The sequence below is a fragment of the Gymnoscopelus braueri genome (genome assembly GCF_963280865.1).
Source record: "Gymnoscopelus braueri genome assembly, chromosome: 4".
NCBI lineage: Eukaryota > Metazoa > Chordata > Actinopteri > Myctophiformes > Myctophidae > Gymnoscopelus > Gymnoscopelus braueri.
This window is the reverse complement of record NC_137605.1, coordinates 27801161-27818578: the sequence shown is the minus strand read 5'-3', so window position 1 is coordinate 27818578 and position 17418 is coordinate 27801161. Positions and strand designations below refer to the sequence as shown.

At 40.6% G+C, this 17418-nt stretch overlaps 2 protein-coding genes across 2 annotated transcripts in view; both read right to left on the bottom strand.

Annotated features, from left to right (window-relative positions):
* agmo (alkylglycerol monooxygenase) overlaps window positions 1–5924 on the bottom strand; it is a gene marked incomplete at its 5' end in the record, with an annotated part of 45616 nt that extends 39692 nt beyond the window's left edge. Inside the window, 2 exons of the mRNA XM_080425857.1 lie at window positions 2440–2570; window positions 5853–5924. Coding sequence (XP_080281983.1) covers window positions 2440–2570; window positions 5853–5924 — 203 coding nt within the window. The remainder of the gene's footprint in view (window positions 1–2439; window positions 2571–5852) is intronic.
* Window positions 5925–7124: 1200 nt separating this feature from the next.
* On the bottom strand, window positions 7125–17172 carry meox2a (mesenchyme homeobox 2a). The gene is made up of 3 exons (XM_080426729.1): window positions 16182–17172; window positions 11179–11348; window positions 7125–9177 (listed from the first exon to the last, which is right to left on the bottom strand). Exons 1-3 carry the CDS (start codon window positions 16789–16791, stop codon window positions 8959–8961), a joined length of 999 nt encoding a protein of 332 aa, XP_080282855.1. The 5' UTR covers window positions 16792–17172; the 3' UTR covers window positions 7125–8958.
* Window positions 17173–17418: the final 246 nt, after the last annotated feature.

Sequence of the window (17418 nt, the reverse complement as noted above, 5' to 3'; positions counted from 1 at the left end):
TTCACCGATGAGTTAGGTTACGGTCATTTATGTACTGCACATGCTATCGCGTAGGATTTTAACACATTGACTGCCGGAATTATTTCAGATTTTTTGCAGTTTTATGCCAGGGGTTTTTACATTGAAAAAATAAAAGTACTCAGGAGCCGAGATACAGAATTTTTTAGTTTTAAGTTAAAAGGAAGTGGATAGGAGTCTAGATCTTCGAAAAATCATATCTCCTTGGTCTTTGGGTCAAATAAAATAATCAAATAAATAAAATAAAAAACATTGTAATATCATGATATGGCATAAGTGCTGTCCTGGTTTTAATAGGAAGGGGGCGTGTCTGATCAAATGTATATCAAATATCTAAATACTGAATCAAGCAACTTAAAAACTGTCTGGGGTCCTCACAAAAGCCAGAGTAGACGTTAAAATGACCCCAAACATATTTGAAAGTATCCCTTTAAGCCATATTTAAATGTGTTGTGAGCTCATACTTTTTCTGCTATTTTGATGATTTTTTTAAACGTTGAGATTTTGCCTATAACTTGCCCAAAATAGGGACAACAGGGTTAAAGTGGTTAAAGGTTGCATTAAAGTGATGTAATTTTCTGAGCTTACATGACTATTTGCCTTTATTTGCCTTTACCCATTTAGTTATTATTATTATTTAGGTTTAAGTTCCTATTCAACTTACAGTATGAGCCAGCAAGCATAACTGTAATTTCACAGCTCTCATGCCTGTACTTCCAAATGAAAATATTCGTAAACATGTCATTTCAACCTACAGTACATTATCTTCTTTAGGCTATGTGCGAACATTAATTTCGTTTTGTCGTTTTGGACAGCTACCTTCTGTAGGTTGCCAATTAACTAAACACTACTCGGAACTATGCAAGTTGGGAATGATGTAAGTTGGAAATGCATGCCCCACCCAGTTATGCAATACCCGTTGTCAGAGTTGTACCCGTATGTTTGGCTGTGTCCCTTTTATGCACATATATGGAGGTTTTTGGATCTGTCTGTGTCCCTTTTATGCCCATATATGGAGTTCTGTGTCATTGGCATGCGTGCCAAAATATGAAGTCTAGGCCAGCCTATGACATCAGTACTATGATGTCATATTGAGGACATCAGGGTACTCCATACAGTATATGGGGATTTGAAATGTTATCGCTATTGGTACCTGTCTGTCTGTCTGTCTGTGTCTCTGTATGTGTCTGTCTGTCTTCCTTGTCCCTTATATGGAGATCACTGATGTCATTAGTATATGCCCATATGTGGGCATAGCTGTCAGATCGGTGGTTCTGGACAACCAGATCTCCATATACTGTATGCCTATACTGTATATGGGCTTATCGGTTGGATCAGCGTTCTGGAGAACCGACTATCCGACCGACTCAACACCGGGCACAGCACTCCCTCAAGTCATTGGCGACGGGCACAATGAGTTTGAAGTCGGTCCGACGGACAGTTCTCAAGATACGTGAATTACCCATGTGTACTGTAACAGTCTACTATACAAACATAATGTAATTTCTTCATCTGAACCAGTAGCGTTCATCTTTCCCTGGCTGCACCATGTGACAAGCCAAGCCAAACCCTGCTCTAAAAGGATAATAGATAATTTGTTTTAATTCAAAGATAAGAGGATCAAACTATGGGTTAAACTTGCAATAAAATACATAAATCAAAGGATCTTTTATCATAGAATCCTAATGGTCACAGTAGTTTTACATGAAAATGGCAGTTAACCTATCTTAACATCACTTATTTCATGAATGATGATAAGATTATTGAGTCATGAGATTATTTTTCTGCTTCAGCCCTTTAACATGTCCATCTCATGGATGTATGAACTCTTAATTTCATAGTCACTCATAAGTTCAAGAGCTTTATTTCTATAGCCGTACATGTGGTGTTTCTTCTATTTCAAATGTATGCGCTCTTCTGAATTCTTGAAATTCAATGGGTGTTTTTTGAGAGAAAACAGACTTGATTGATTGATTGATTGAATACTTTATTAACAGTTTGCAAAAACTGCACAAAAAAAAGCACAGAACAGAAGTACCTGTGTATGAGGAAGGAGCCTCATGGGAGTGGTATTCCCTGGCCCCCGCCCCCGCCCCCGCCCCCTCTTTTTTCTGTAAATATATATTTTGCTGCTATTGGTGTTGTTACCGATGTGTAATGTATTGTATGTATTGTATGTCTTATTGATGAATTGGACCACAATGGAAACAAGCCCCCCGGGGCTTTTTGTGTTAACCTTTTAGCAGAGCTTTTTTTGACTGTATTGCCATGCTGTTAACAAACATGTTAATAAACTATTCAATCAATCAATCAATCAATCAATCAATCAATCAATTGTCCTCAAGGAGGACATTATTTTTCCACAGTAGGTGCTTACATAACACATAAGAACACAAAATTATAATAACATGAAAGACTCACGATGGAAGTCTGGAGATTATGCCAGCAGATATGGAGGTGAGACCATCGCTGATGGTGACCACTGGCACCCCGTTTTTTAGCCAGCCCACCGCCATCTCCAGCAGAACCAAGCCAACAAAGAAAGGAGTGGCCTGGAAACAGACAATCATAAATCAGCAGTGTTAAAGCCTGATTTAATACTTTTTCTACAAGCTCACAATGTGTCGATATACTGTCGGCTATTATCGGCAAGCGACGCTTGCATGGTGGAGTATAAATTAAGCTTAAGACAAGTCATTTGTAATTCATTGGCTGGCCTGTTAAAGGACAAAATTATGTAAAAACTAACATTTCACATTGACACTTTTTTTTACATTGTTTTTGTCATAAAACATTGGCAATTGACAAAATATAATTTAGGCTTTACACGCAGAGAAAACAGGACACTTTCAAGTCTCACTGTTTGCTTTAACAGTTGTGTTCAGCTTGAATGTTTGATTTGGACTATGAACAGAGGATCTGCACATCTTTCATGTCTTGTGATGCTTTGTATTTATTTAATGGCAGTGTGTTGAAACAACTCGTGAAAGTCACATGTTAGTGGTCCCCAGGGATCCATCTTAGCCTCGGCAGAGTAGGAATAATTTTTCACCCGGCAACTTAAGTACCACCCCATGGGTCTGTCAAACATGGACCAATGCAGTACGCAACAGGGTCAGTGGTCACAAAAAGGTCATAAATGACATCATCAGCTATTCAGCATAATAGTCCAAAGGACATGGGCATCAATTGCGTATGGCAAAATATGGCCACTCACAATAACTCAGCTTCACTGAGTCAGGATTTCTTATACAGTTTATATAGATTATTAAAATGATTGAAATAAATTACCCTCCATGTAAAAGTCACCAAGCCATATCTAAGAAATGGCTTATCTGGGAGGTATTCAAGACCAATGAAGTATTCTACACCAAGTTTGGTGACTTACACCTAATTATATATCAATAATTCCAACACTTGTCCCCAGATATTTAGTCATCGTTTAAGTGCATTTTTGGTGGCACTTTTTGGCACACTTAAATCGTCTGGGTCCATTTTTAAACTCTCTCAGAGTTAAATTAACACACCGGATTTGAGTGTATATGTGATGAGTTTGACCAAGTCCCTGTGACCCCAACATGGACATGTGGCCCCACCCAAAGAGACGGCTGTGAGGAATGTAGGGCGTGACAGAACCACTGCGGAACACATCTGCAGGTGGAACAATGTCCATGTGCCTTCACACACACGCATGTGCACGTATGAACACATACACGCACGCGCGCGCACACACACACACACACACACACACACACACACACACACACACACACACACACACACACGCACACACACACACACACACACACACACACACACACACACACACACGTGCACAGCATGTGTGAGTGCATGAGTGTATGTGTTCATACAGTACGTGCACAGGCATGCGTGCAGACATGTGTGTATACTTGTCAGATTAGTCCTACAGTACATACATGCAAGTGTGCGGCTGTGGCTGTGTTCATTTGCACCTGTGTGTGTGTGTGTGTGTGTGTGTGTGTGTGTGTGTGTGTGTGTGTGTGTGTGTGTGTGTGTGTGTGTGTGTGTGTGCGTGCGTGCGTGCGTGCGTGCGTGCGTGCGTGCGTGTGTGTGTGTGTGTGTGTGTGTGTGTGTGTGTGTGTGTGTGTGTGTGTGTGTGTGTGTGTGTGTGTGTGTTGCGTGTGCGTGTGCGTGTGTGTGTGTGTGTGTGTGTGTCACTACACAAGCAGAGGTGAGAGCACCACAAGGGACCTGCGATCACACGCAACACTCCAACATCTGGCAACGGACTGGAGAACTGCAGCTAACAAATGGGCTCAGAGCACAGGCAGTCTCTCTCCAAACCCGCTGAGAGAGAGATTATCATTCTGGATGCTGGCCTAAACTTTCCCCTCTTTTAGTCTGCTGTCTAGCGGATAGTTTTACCGCCATAGCTCCATGTCCCTGACAGTTCGGCAGTTCAGTGCAGAATTATTCAGAGAGGCAAGTTGATTCTCATGCTGTGCAAGAACTAAGAGTTTTTTCACCTCGTGTTTTTCTGAATACTTATATGACCCTTTCCACCATTCTTATCAGGCCATATGACTTTCTGATTAAATCAGCCACACAAAGTCACACAAAGCTCGTTTGGATTGTTTATTGTGGAGTCAGCCTAATAATTTACACTTTTATTTCCAATACTTATTTTCCAACTTTACATGGGAAATGGCATTTGTAGGCAAGATGAAAGAATTTTCTTTAACAGCTTCTTTTTATAGTGTCATGGATGAGTGGTGTGAGCTGAAAACACACTTTTAAACACTAAAAATATTGCCATTGTGCACAATTTAACTGCTGACAACCCCAAGAACAACAAAAACAAAATATGGGATTTTTGTGTGTGTGTTATGGTTAGGCCTGCTGTAATAAAGGAATTGTTCTTGCAGGTTACAATGTGTTAAGTATAGGCTAGTTCTGAACAACAAACAGCCTTGCCACACCCATGTAAACAGCAATGTAAATGTAAACACCATAAAATCCAAACAGAAGTTGTTTAATTTTGGTTTGGTTTGGTGTTATAAGGTCTCCTGCTGAGTGAGTAATTGTTCTTTTTTCCTGATGTGCCCAATAAAGTGTGTTTTATTAGAAGCATGTTGATTTTTATGCCAGCCAACCTTTATCAGACAAGTGTAATGATAAAAGACACGTGTGACACTATAAAATTAAATCAAGTTGTAAAACTACCACAAACTTTTTTTTCTTCCCTTTACACAGGTGTTTTCAATTAAGTATTATGATTAATTTTTTGGTGTAGGGGTAGCCATGCAGAATAGCTCATTTAGGCATATCTATGTATAATTAACGTGGTCTAGATCAGTGGTTCCCAAACATTTTAGCTCAAGACCCAAAAGGGGAAATAGAAGTTTGCCCGGGACCGAAATTAGTGAAAATAGCAGATCTACAAGCTCATAATGCTGCAAAGCAATGCTTTGTGAGCTTGTAGATCTGCTATTTTCAATATGGTCCAGGGTCCTATTTTCACTTCCTCTTAAACTAAAAAAAAATGTATTTATGCACATTATTATATTTTTTCATTTTATTTATGAAATACTTTTGTAAATGTTGGAATTGTTTTTAATTGATGAAAAGTTGAGATTTATTTTCTTTTTTTTTAACTTTTTTAATTCTTTAGATAATTTTTTTTATGTAGGAAATGGAAAAAAGGAGATATAAGGAAGGACATAACCCAAAGATGGGTCGTTTCCCAAACCCACTGTCTGGGAAACGGTGGTCTAGATAAGTTAATGATTAATGAATGAATAAACAAATAAAAACATATTTGGAGGAGGAAACCAGGTATATAGCCCACTCACCTGCTGTACATACTGCGGCACTTCCTCCACATGCTGAAAGGATGACTCGTTCGGCGTAACCATGTAAAACATGGACCGAACCCCCCTGGACAGGGTGTCTGCATCCAGAACTTGAGCCATGCCGCCTGCAGTCTGATCTGATGCGGTAGGTAATGGAATGCTGCTTATATGGGGGAGCGTGCGACGCGCCGCGCGCCCTTTGGACCACAGCCCTTCAGTCGCCTCTCAGGGACTGGGTCACTCACTCAAACTGTAACTTGGTCTGGGCTGTCGTTCCTCCAATGGACAGTTCTAAATGGCTAACAACTGCGTTATGCTGCAATGTCTACAATATATTTGACCTCACGTTTACTGTAGAGTAGGCTTTTCTTGGTTAGAAAGGGCGAAAGTGCCCTTGCGCGGTCATATCGGTTGTGTGTACCATAGAGACTATTAGTCAGCCCTACTGTTCACTAGATTGACTGACAGTAACCTACTTTGTTTGGACTCGCATTCCTTAGTAATTAGTAAACGGTCGTTTCAACTCGCGAGAGTTCGCGCAGCATTGTCTGTGCAACCCTCCAATCAGTGCATCGGTATCGGTGAAAGAAAATCTGTTTATGAAAGATCAGTAGATTAGCCTACTGTCTGTGAAGTGCAATATTTGTTACTGCTTGCATAGAAATACACTCGAAAACATTGTTTGAATTATTTGCTTATCTGCACAGAAGTTCGAGTCTTCCCACCTGTGACCTGGACTGGCGCGTCGCGTTGTGAGCTTGAGGATCGGCTATGTTGAGCGAAAGCTTTCCCACAAATACTGATGATGGGGTTTAAGTGGTTAAATCGTGAGCAAATGAGCGTGTCTTTCCATCTTAAGTCTACCCACCTGCAACTAGGGCAACCATTAAGGTGAGATCAGGAAACAATAGGCTGGTCTCAGGAGGACAGGTAACATAAACATCACCTCATGGAACCTATAGGCTATAGGTTCCATGAGGAACCTGTCCTAGGCTATTTATACCCTGTTTACAGTGAATGAGCAGGTTGCTCTTAGATGCGTTGCTGAGAGAATACCACAAGAAAACAACACACATGGTAGCAAAAAAAAACAATTATAGCCTAAAGAATTGCAGGAACAGGTTTTATTTTTTCACCTGTCCTTAGGTCTTAAATCAGCCTATGCACCACAGTTTGCCTGAATTTACCCTTGTCAAGTCAAAGAATTCTGACATGTGAACATTTAAATTAACTCAAATATACAAATATAATCCACTCTCCATAAATAGTTGTGGAAAAGATGGATGAGATCTAGGCTACATCTAGTCTTCTTGAGGGCAAGGAATTTATGTTAAAGGTATTTGCTGCTTGTAGTGACCCGAAAAGACACTTGGGTCAGGGGGTGGACTAGCGATATAAGATTATTTCTAGTCTGTTCTTGTTTCTGTATGTTCTGTCTGTAGTGTATTTAAGGAGGCGGCAGCACTGACATTAGTTAGTCAGACAAGGCTGTTTACCTATCACATTTCTCTGTTGTATTGAATTATGAGTTCTGACTCCAGTATTTGAAAACTTGAAATCTCTCGTACTTTAAGATCTGAGTTGTTGTCTCTGTCTTATTGTGTCCTTATATTATCTCAGTAGCCTACCCCAATACTATGGCTTCGACACCCTGCAGTGTGTATACCAGCCAAAAAGGTTTGTTTTGACCGAGGTAGGTATTATAGGGTCAAGCAAGTACAAGATGTTGATGAAGCAGGATTCAGTATCTCTCAATAAGGCTTACAAGCCTACCCTTAAATCCAAATATATTTTGCTTTAAAGTGCTATGGGACTATATAGAGCAGTATTTTTTAGCCTTCGAATTCCCAAATATTTTAGATCAAACCCATTCAGCACTGTATTCATAGCATTTCACAAGACCTTCATCAGACATCAATGTCAGATGTGTGTGATTGAAATATTGTAAATAACTGAATTAAATATTGGGGGCTTATTTCTCAGCATAGGCCAAAATGCGGATATAGGCCAACCTTTTTGTATGAAAAAAAAATCACGTTGTAACCTTTTCTGCTAATTAGAATGCACACTCACAATGTGGTGAAAGACGAGATCAAACCATGAAATTATTTTCAACTGGATTTTGTAATAGAATATGATCCATTGCAGGTTCTCTTGTGGAGACTTGGCAGAATGTCCTGACCCTGCCTGAAGGAAGGTGAATTTAGCATGCACCCCCATCGCCAGCTTTCTACACTCTCTGTAATGTATAATTCATTTCAGCCTCGGTTCACGTTATGTGCATACATTACCATGGATTCATATGGACAGATACAGTAGATGGGGTGGGGTTACATAGAGAAGTTATGCAATCATCAGGAATTAAATGTACCGCAGGGTCACTTTTGATAGATCTAAAAATGATCTGCAAATTATTTTCATAAATGATGAACTCCAGGTGTGTTTATAAAATATAATCTTCAGGCAGAAAAGTGTTGACTAAAGAACCGCCATTGTTTATTGTTGAGTGAGTTGAATAGTTTTGATAAGAAGTTATTGTTAAGGTAAGACAATACTGAGGATTATTTACAGAATATATATTAGGTACTGTAGGCGAAATTTGACTTTCCTGGCACTTGATTTGATCAGTAACTCAATTACATGGTAATTTACATTACATACAGTAGAAACCAATTGAGGCAAATGTTTAACAGTGCAAATCAACCTGCGTCCTTCTCAATGTAAGACACACAACATGGAATGTTCAAAATGTTTTGACCAAATTTGAATTGAATCCAAAATATTATATTCAATACATTTACGTAAACTAGAATTACAGTCAAATATTCATGTTTCTGGCATTTGTAAAATAAGCCTTTATTGCTATTTTCCACTTTGCAGTGTTTCAACATTCTACTTTGTTCATGAAATTGACTTTTTGCCTGCCCATGTTCTGGACTTTATTACATCAAGTAACACACATCATCCCTTTTTACATTTGTACATTTATTTAGCATCGTTGTACTCTTTATGACGATGGCAAATCAGCAAACAGCAATCCTTTTAAGGACGTTCCTGAGGCAGAGGCAAGGCCTACTTTGAGAAGGTGTGGCCAGTTGTCCGTGCATTATAAGTGAGCATGCTCAGAACTCTGGTCGCTGTCGTGACTGTCCTCATTGGCTAAGGAGTCTGTGGAGTGGTGAAGGGCTGAAATGCCAGAGAACTCGGAAGGCAGCAATGTTCCCTTTTTCACATTCCCCAGTTCCTTCTCTCGTGCTACTGCCCCCTGCTGGCCTCCTTTCACTCGCTTCCACTTCATCCTCCTGTTTTGAAACCACACCTTGACCTAGGGGGTCAAATGGACATAAATGAAGTGGTCAAACACAGGTCTGAACGGGAAAGTAGACACAATGGCTCTTCACGTCTTTCGATATTCAGACAACCCAAGTAACCCAAATATCGAGTAAACAGGAACCTTAACACTCGATAGCTAGCTAGCTACTGTAAATGTTTGGCAGCTATTTCTACAGCAGCAATTATGTGTTGATGTGATGTTCCACCTGCTGTTTGGCATCTACCTCTTTTCTCCTGACTCGACAACTTAAACCGTATTTACGTCTCTCAGATTGATGATTAAGCTGTTGCTTAAAACGGTTTACACGTAGTGAGGCCGTGCTTCTCCGAGTGTCGACACTGCGCTTAAGGGAGGGGACTCGCTCACTCCCCTCATGTCGTGTGGGTTTATTTTTGGGGAATGTCATTCCAAGGGGCCCCACAGATCACATGGTCAGGAAGTCAGTTGACAGCACAAACGTTTGTCTTAAACATCAGCAACGTGCGCCATGCTGGATATCACATCGTCTTTATGACATGGTGGTGGGGGCTTTTTTAAGGGTCAGAGGGGAACTTGAGCAATGGCACGTTTCCACGGCCACTGGTAAAGCCCTTATCCCGAAAGATAACCTATGACCCTCAAGGTCCTGGTGACAGGTGCAAAATACACTTGCATAAGCTCAACTCTTGTGTCTAAACTTAACCTTTGACCACCTCCAGTCCTGACACAGGTGGCTCCTACTGCATTACAGTATAGTACTGTACAGTAGGAGACTTCTGTTGTGGTGATATATCACTGTCATGTTTCACTTGAGGAATGGTTGGTCGAGGAATGAGGTCCAAAACATGGCCACCCAGGTTCCCAAATATCATTACTCCAAGTAGACTAACCTTAAAATACATCTGCATTCTGCAAGCATTGCCTTTTCACTCCCATGTATTCAGGGAGTATACAGTAAAATCCAGTTAACACTCTGGATTTTACTGTGTAAAAGCATTCAAGGAGATTTCACGGAGCCGATGTGTGTATTATCCCTACTTATGCTATCAGCAGGGATATTCATACTTCAAACAGAATGTAAATGTTGGTATTATGGCATACATTTTGAGGCAAATTTTACAGTGAGAATTCCTCTGAGTAATTATTATAGTGACTGAATTTGAGACGAAGAATAGTGGTCTATTTGAGTTCCGTAAGTTGAGACTTGTATTAGAGTCTGAAGGTTCATCTAGGTTCATTAGCTAATTCGATCTGTTTGGTTCTTCATAACATCTACTTAACTCGTTGCGTAAGTGTTACTGCTTTTGATTTCAGTGTGACATAAGATACTCCGATTGCATGGGACTCTTGGGCCTTGACAAGCATAAGTCAACCTCTGAGCTAAAACAAATTACAAGTCAAAACTCTCCAGCTCCCAGGGGGAAACAGTTATTGAGTTACTGAAGTAACAACTGAAATCCAATGCTAATGTTACTCTTTAACTCCAGTCTTTTCTTAATGTCGAATCCATACAGGGTCTCGATCTCACTACAAACTATCACTGGCAAAGTGTCAACTAAGTATGACTTGCGAAACCAAAAGGGTGTCATGACAACACACCGTGGGTGTTTCCTTCCCGCACAATTTGTCTTGTATTATTTGTACTGCATGTCTTTGCCTGCTTGTACAACAGTCTGCCCGCATTCAGACTAATGTCTGCAAGCAGGACTAGAGAGGAGAGGAAGTGACTTGCTAGACAGCATTTCCTTCAATCCCTCTCTCAGGACTTCACCGTGGCCTGCCTGGAAGAATAGACAGGAACAACTGGAATATAATAGTCCCTTCACTGGCACTGCAGACATAGCTGGTGCATAATAGCACATGCACCAAAGTTACAAAAACAGTAGCAGGCTGAACAGCCTCTTCTTCGTCTTGAGGCCCCCTCTGTTTTCATAACATGGCATTAATGTGCTAATAGGGGCCTGATGATGTGTGAACCCAATGGAAAAGCAGGAGCAATGGTTAGGAACATACCTGTCGCTCGGTAAGGTCGAGGTTGACGGCTATCTCGTAGCGCCTTAGCCTGGTCAGGTAATTGTGGTGGGCAAACTCTGCCTCCAGCTCTCGGATCTGCTCCTTGGTGAAGGCCGTCCTCTCCTTCCTGGGCTTGCTCACATCTGATTTGTAATTCCCATCCTGGGACTCTGAAATCAAACACCACACATTTCTTTTCCAGTCAGGGGAGATTTATATGCAAAGAAAATAATGATTAAATGAGTGTACTGTGTGGCAGGTGCAAGTCAAGCAGAGGACGGGAAAACATCAGGTAAGAGAAACAATGGAAAGCTCCAATCAGACTTTATTGTTCAGGCGTATATTAAGAGGCTGGAAGGACCCATAGGCGGCTACACATGTGTCTGACTCTGGCAGCTGCACTCTCACAATAGGCTGGCTCATATATTTTCCAACATGGAGTTAATTTGTCTTAGTCTTAATGGAATCTGCTGCTACCCCCAACATTTTAATATGGAACAAAACAGCTCTGCAGGATGTGTAAAATATGTTTCCTCCGTTTATTTACTTCAGCATTTATAAGCATCTCCTTATTATGGCTAACAAGCCGCCAACTCGCTACAATTCTCAAAGTTTTCTTTCTTTTGGCCCGATTTGGCTTTATAGCAGGTATTGAAAACAGCAACAGCACTTGACAGCACTTAAAACGCTCCATTCAATAATTGATAACAATTGGGAAGTTCTGGGCAAATATCTCTAAAAACATTATGGGTCAATAAAGTCATCATGCAAACAATTAAAACTCGTATTATATTGCATGCTGAAGGAAATGATAAATTGCTAAGAATAAAGCATATAGCTTGAAATAAGTATACAGTTAAAAGGAAAATGGTCCTTTGTACTGCGCTGTATTGTTAAGTAAAATATAAAGTATACATAATAAAATGGGTAAAACTAAGAACACATCATTCTCACTTCAGAAAAATACATTTTGTTTTTGTTTTTCCACGATCTTTCCCAAGAAGACACGTATCGTTAATTTGGTTTCCAAAACGTTCCTATTGTGAGCAGGCCTTGTGGTTTCTGTGTTGGACATGCTTCAGTTGCACATTGTATTTGAAGGCAGTCGTGATTGCATGCTAATTCATCTGCGGCCATGTTCTGTAGTGTGTGTTAATCCAGCAGGCCTGTTTAAGGCCAAACTGTAAATAGGCCTGGGGTTCAGAGCCAGTTTCACAAGCTGTGTCAGACGCAGAGTCACGTCACGAGAAACACGATTCTTTTCTTGACGTAAATCTCTCATTATGAATGTCCATGTCTAGTGAAAGAAAAAAAGTGAGGCATATATATATATATATCATATATATTGCATATATTTTCTTGCGGTGGGGAAAAACTTTATGTAGTGGTTATACAACATCGGGTAAATTTAAACTGCTCAACAAAAGTTATATTTGTTGTGGATTTTGTACAGAGTAGTTAGAATCAAGGATGAACGATGCAGCGATGCCTAAGCTACTGCAGGAATCCCCAAACAGAGAACCCCTGAAATTAAGCGGCTCATTGCTTGACCCACAGCCAGTGTCCAGCTTCCCCTTGACCTCACACTGTCTTCCCTGTAATTTCAGCAGAGCGGTCCAAACAGCATTCTGGCCCTGAGCTGGTTTGATTGAAACAGGCACTCAGATGTATTTACTCTCTCTCTGGTAAACACAGACATTGTGTAAGAAGGATAAAAGAATAACACAGCCAGCTGCTTGAGACCAGCCGCCTCAGAGTTTAAAACGAGTGGCAGGCTTTTACGACACAGCCACTACACCACAGCAATTAGGTCTCCTCTGTAACTTTCATCTCTCCACTAAAAAGGAGGAATAATAGGAGAAAAATACATGCGCTCAGACAGGGTATTTAATTTAGGGTTCCCAAATGAACAGAGCATAGTTTAGGTCAGCTTAGATACTGTATAGGTACCTTCTTGAAGATTTGTTAAATTTTACAAATTTTCATTCATTTATTGAAGTAAATAAAATCCATTTTCCTCAACAGAAAATAACAATGACAATGTAATGTTTCTGAGGTGTATACAAGGAGGATGACATTAAATGTACTGATGTATCTACTCTATTCCAAAATTGCTTTTAGAAAATGTGTCTGAACACTGAATGACTCATCCATTTCTGCTCACTCCTTTTTATTGCTGTCCAAAAGAAGTGTCTGCTTCAACAAAAGAAGACTTCAAGCTTCTTTTTATTGTTCCACACAGAATATTCTTGTAACTTATAAAGAATGGCCACTCCCTTAAAGAGCTGGTTTCATGTGAATTGCAGCTCAGTAAAGAGGACCTGCACACCCATGCTGTCTTCAGATGGCCTACTGAAATTTAACAAGTTCCACAGAAACAAAACACCCAAATGCCAAAGGTGGCCAACCCCATTTAAGCAATAACAATAACAACAATAACAAGCCAGCTTAAATCCAAGAAAATTGAGAAACTACTTATTTGACTAAAGGGGGTTATTGTTTTGATATGTAACTTTAAGTTTCACCTGGCTTTCAGAGTTTCCAAGCCAGATGGTGAAACCAAATCGTGGCCTATCTTATTGAACTAGCAGGAGTAGGATATTTAGACAGCTGATTGTGTTAGAAAGCTAAATAGTCTCAATAATCAGCATGATTGGTGTTAGCATTAAGAGAAAGCATGGCACATATGAGCATGCAATAACTATTGTTATTAGTGAAATGGGGTTTGGGGGCCAGGGGTTGCATTCCAAACGATTTGACAAAGGGGAAAAGGAAATAGAGGTTGGTGTGTTGAATTTGTTAATCAAATGGACTACAGCACCGTGATGCGTCTTGACAGGAGGCTTAGCAAAAATATACTTATAAGAATTAGAAATGACGGCACTCAAGTGCAGGAAAAGCTCTGTCAAGTTCTATCATTAAGGCCATTATTTTAAGATATATACTTATGAACCATGTGCCTTGACTCCTTCATTTTTAAATACCTAACAACCACATACAAAAATAATGTGGAAAATGCTGCATGCACGCTACCTGCCTATCCCAATATTTGGTGTTCCAACTTAAATTATTCTACAAAATAAAAATAATGTACCCAGACTCATTATACAGTCTGTCACTCAAGAATGAATCTCTGAAATGCTATTTACATGTCCCTGGGGTCCTGTAAAGTCACGTCTGAGTGACCAGACTATGAAAGAGCATATAGATGTCTGATGTGGCTATGTGCATCCTGAGTGAATACTAATCGTATAAGGAAATATCACTCAGTGGTAAAGTGCTGTGTACACACAGCCAAGACCAGGTGACGTACAGTATACAACGAGGCTTTTAAAAAGAGCTCAGGTTCAGTCCCCGTAGCGAGGGCCTACATACTGCAAACAGACGGACAGTACGGCAAGCACACTTTCCAGAAAACTGATCACTCATTTTCGTATCGTGTTTCCATGCAAAATCTCCCTCGCCCCTACCTTAGCAGTTTGTCATGCCGTGATTGATTATTGTGGTGAATGTGTTTTTTAAGTGTTGCACTGATTAGCAGGAAGGTGTGTTGAATGCAGATTTTCCTTACAAAGACTATTTAATATATAAAGATTTTGACATTTGATCTAGTTGAATCGTCAATATCGTCGGGTAGAATTGGAATATAATTTTCAGAAATACAATTTCAGTTTATATTTACAGTGTAGTAGGTAAAGCACTAGTAGGCCTACAGTACAGGAATCTTCATGCTTTTGTTTTTATAACCCTGTTGGGAAATATCAAGGTCAAGGCACCTGTAGCCAGCACGATACTTGATTTCTAAAAGCATAACAATAATATACATTATAATAAACTGTAAAGCATAATATACTGTATATAATATACAGTATAATATACTGTATAGTACATTACAGAAGTGATGGCCAGGTACACTACGTGTATAAGAAATAAAGGACGTCTGGTTGTTTGAATGAAAACTCTAAAGTAACATGCAAGAAAGACATGCTTACCGTGACATTAAAATGTATGGATTATGGACAATGTAAAATTACTATTGCACAACAATGTTTAATTGATTATGTTAAAGTTATATGTAATGAATAACTTCATTCAACAGTAAACTTCATCAGTCCACTGATCAATTTGATCTCAATGAATAAGCATTCGCACTAACTCTTGATTATGTTATACGTTAAACATTGCATAATTGTATTTTCCGGGGGATTTATTTGAATAGAGCATATAATGATTTATTGAGAATGCAGGAGTGAGACAAATCCTTAAATAAATCACTGCGCATAGCATGAAAAGCCCCAATCTTTCTGGGTGTTTAATGTCACACTAGGCGCCGGTGTAGTCTTTTACAATCCGTGACATTAATTCTTTACAGTGTGCCTCATTTTCTGCTCTCTGAAATGTGTAGAAATGAACCAGATGTGATTTTTAAGCAAAACATACCAGTGCCTGCCACAGAGCTGTAGCATAGCCTTTTGCTCCAGGGTATAGTGAACCAAGTGCAATTGCTTCTGTTCATGTCAACCAACGCGTACAAACTGCTTCTAAGGCAATATTCTGTTGTCCTGTCAAAGCATTGTAAACCTCCACTGTTACAGTATGTGTCGTTGAAAGATTGAAAGCAATAAATTAATTAAGTACTAATGTAGCTTTTGTGATCTGCTCAGGATCCCTTAAAAAGTTGATGTTGATGTGATAACATTTATATAAGGATAATATATAACAGAAATAGCCAAAGATTAATTTGGTTCCCGGTTTCACACAGAATATAACATTATGAATCTTAAGAACTTTATGAACTTCTATTGACATATTCTAAGGAACGTTATGAACGTCTATTGATGTAGTCTATATATTATATATTATTATATATTATATTCGACATATGTTATAGTACAACCAGTCTTTCTTATTTGACCTCATCTAGCCCCGTCCCATAGTTTTGCACATTTTACTAAAGATAAAATAGTCACTCCCAAGCTCTCTATGTTTTTGTCCTTATTTACCTGAACTGTCACTCTTCCTCTTGCCGTTCCTCTTCTCTGCCTCGACAGGCGACAGCGTCTGTCTGCCAAAGTCTACCGGAATACAAGAGGCCCCTGTGGGGGTGCTGCCACCCCCCAGGCTGGGGGTACTAGCGCACATGCTGGGCCCACCTGGAGGACCTAGGTCTGGGGTTGTGGGCCCACTGTCCTGGGCTGAGTGAGAGTGAGAGTGAGAGTGAGAGTGAGAATTAGGGTGAGGGTGAGGATGAGGGTGAGCGTGAGGGTGAGGGTGGCACAGGTTGTGGCGGGAGCCTGTGCTTCCAGGCGAGGGCATCTGCGGTATGTGCCATGGGGCCTGGTGCTGAGGCGGATGAAGATGCTGCTGGGAGGGCAGGTGGCCGCGATGGGGGTGATGGTACTGTCCAGAGAACAGGCCGTCATCGGCAGGATAGCCAGAGATGATACAGGGCGACGGAGAGGATGTGGCGGGGGAGGAGGAAACAGCTAAGTCAGGGTAGGAGACGTGGTCCGAGCGTCCGTGCAGAGTCAGGGGAGACTGGGTGAAAGCCGGGTGCAAGGCCTGTGCTGGGGCATGGGGGCTGCGCAGGCAGCCGAAGAGTGTGTGATCCATCACATGCAAACACAAGGCACTCCAGGAAAGGTGAAAAGGGAAGGTCAACCGGATAAAGTTATAAATCAATCAGAAAAAAATAAAATAAAAAATAGATGAAAAATAAAAATGAAAGCACATAGATATCCACAATGCTTGTCTCTTTCCTCAACTAGTGCAAAAACTTTTCCTCTTTGTACAAAAAAAAGAAATTGAGATTGGAAGCACACAAAAAACTTAAGTGTGTGTTGAAAGGTGGGTCCTATGGTAATCCGGAGCATGCGGCCAGTTGCCAGGCTGCACAGGATAAACAGTGAGCCCTGGGTAAGCTGCGCTGGGAGAGCCTCTCGGATGTCAGGAAGAGTAGGGGACTGGAGCTCGAGGCTGGGAGAAGAAGGTGGTTCCTAGGAACTGCAGAACGAAGGGGAGCCGGTCGGGGGAAAGTTATAAATAGGGTGTAATGTGAGAGGGAGGCTGGGTCATAGACTGCATACGCGCCACTGACCACATACATATGATCGCCCTCCAAAAAGCACAGCACAATAAATCTGCACTATTAAAATGGCTGAGCCTCAGGAAAGACGACAATTTATTTTGGACTTGGATCTGACCTCCGGTGGCCTTCTTTCCACCCTCCCTAAGAAAACA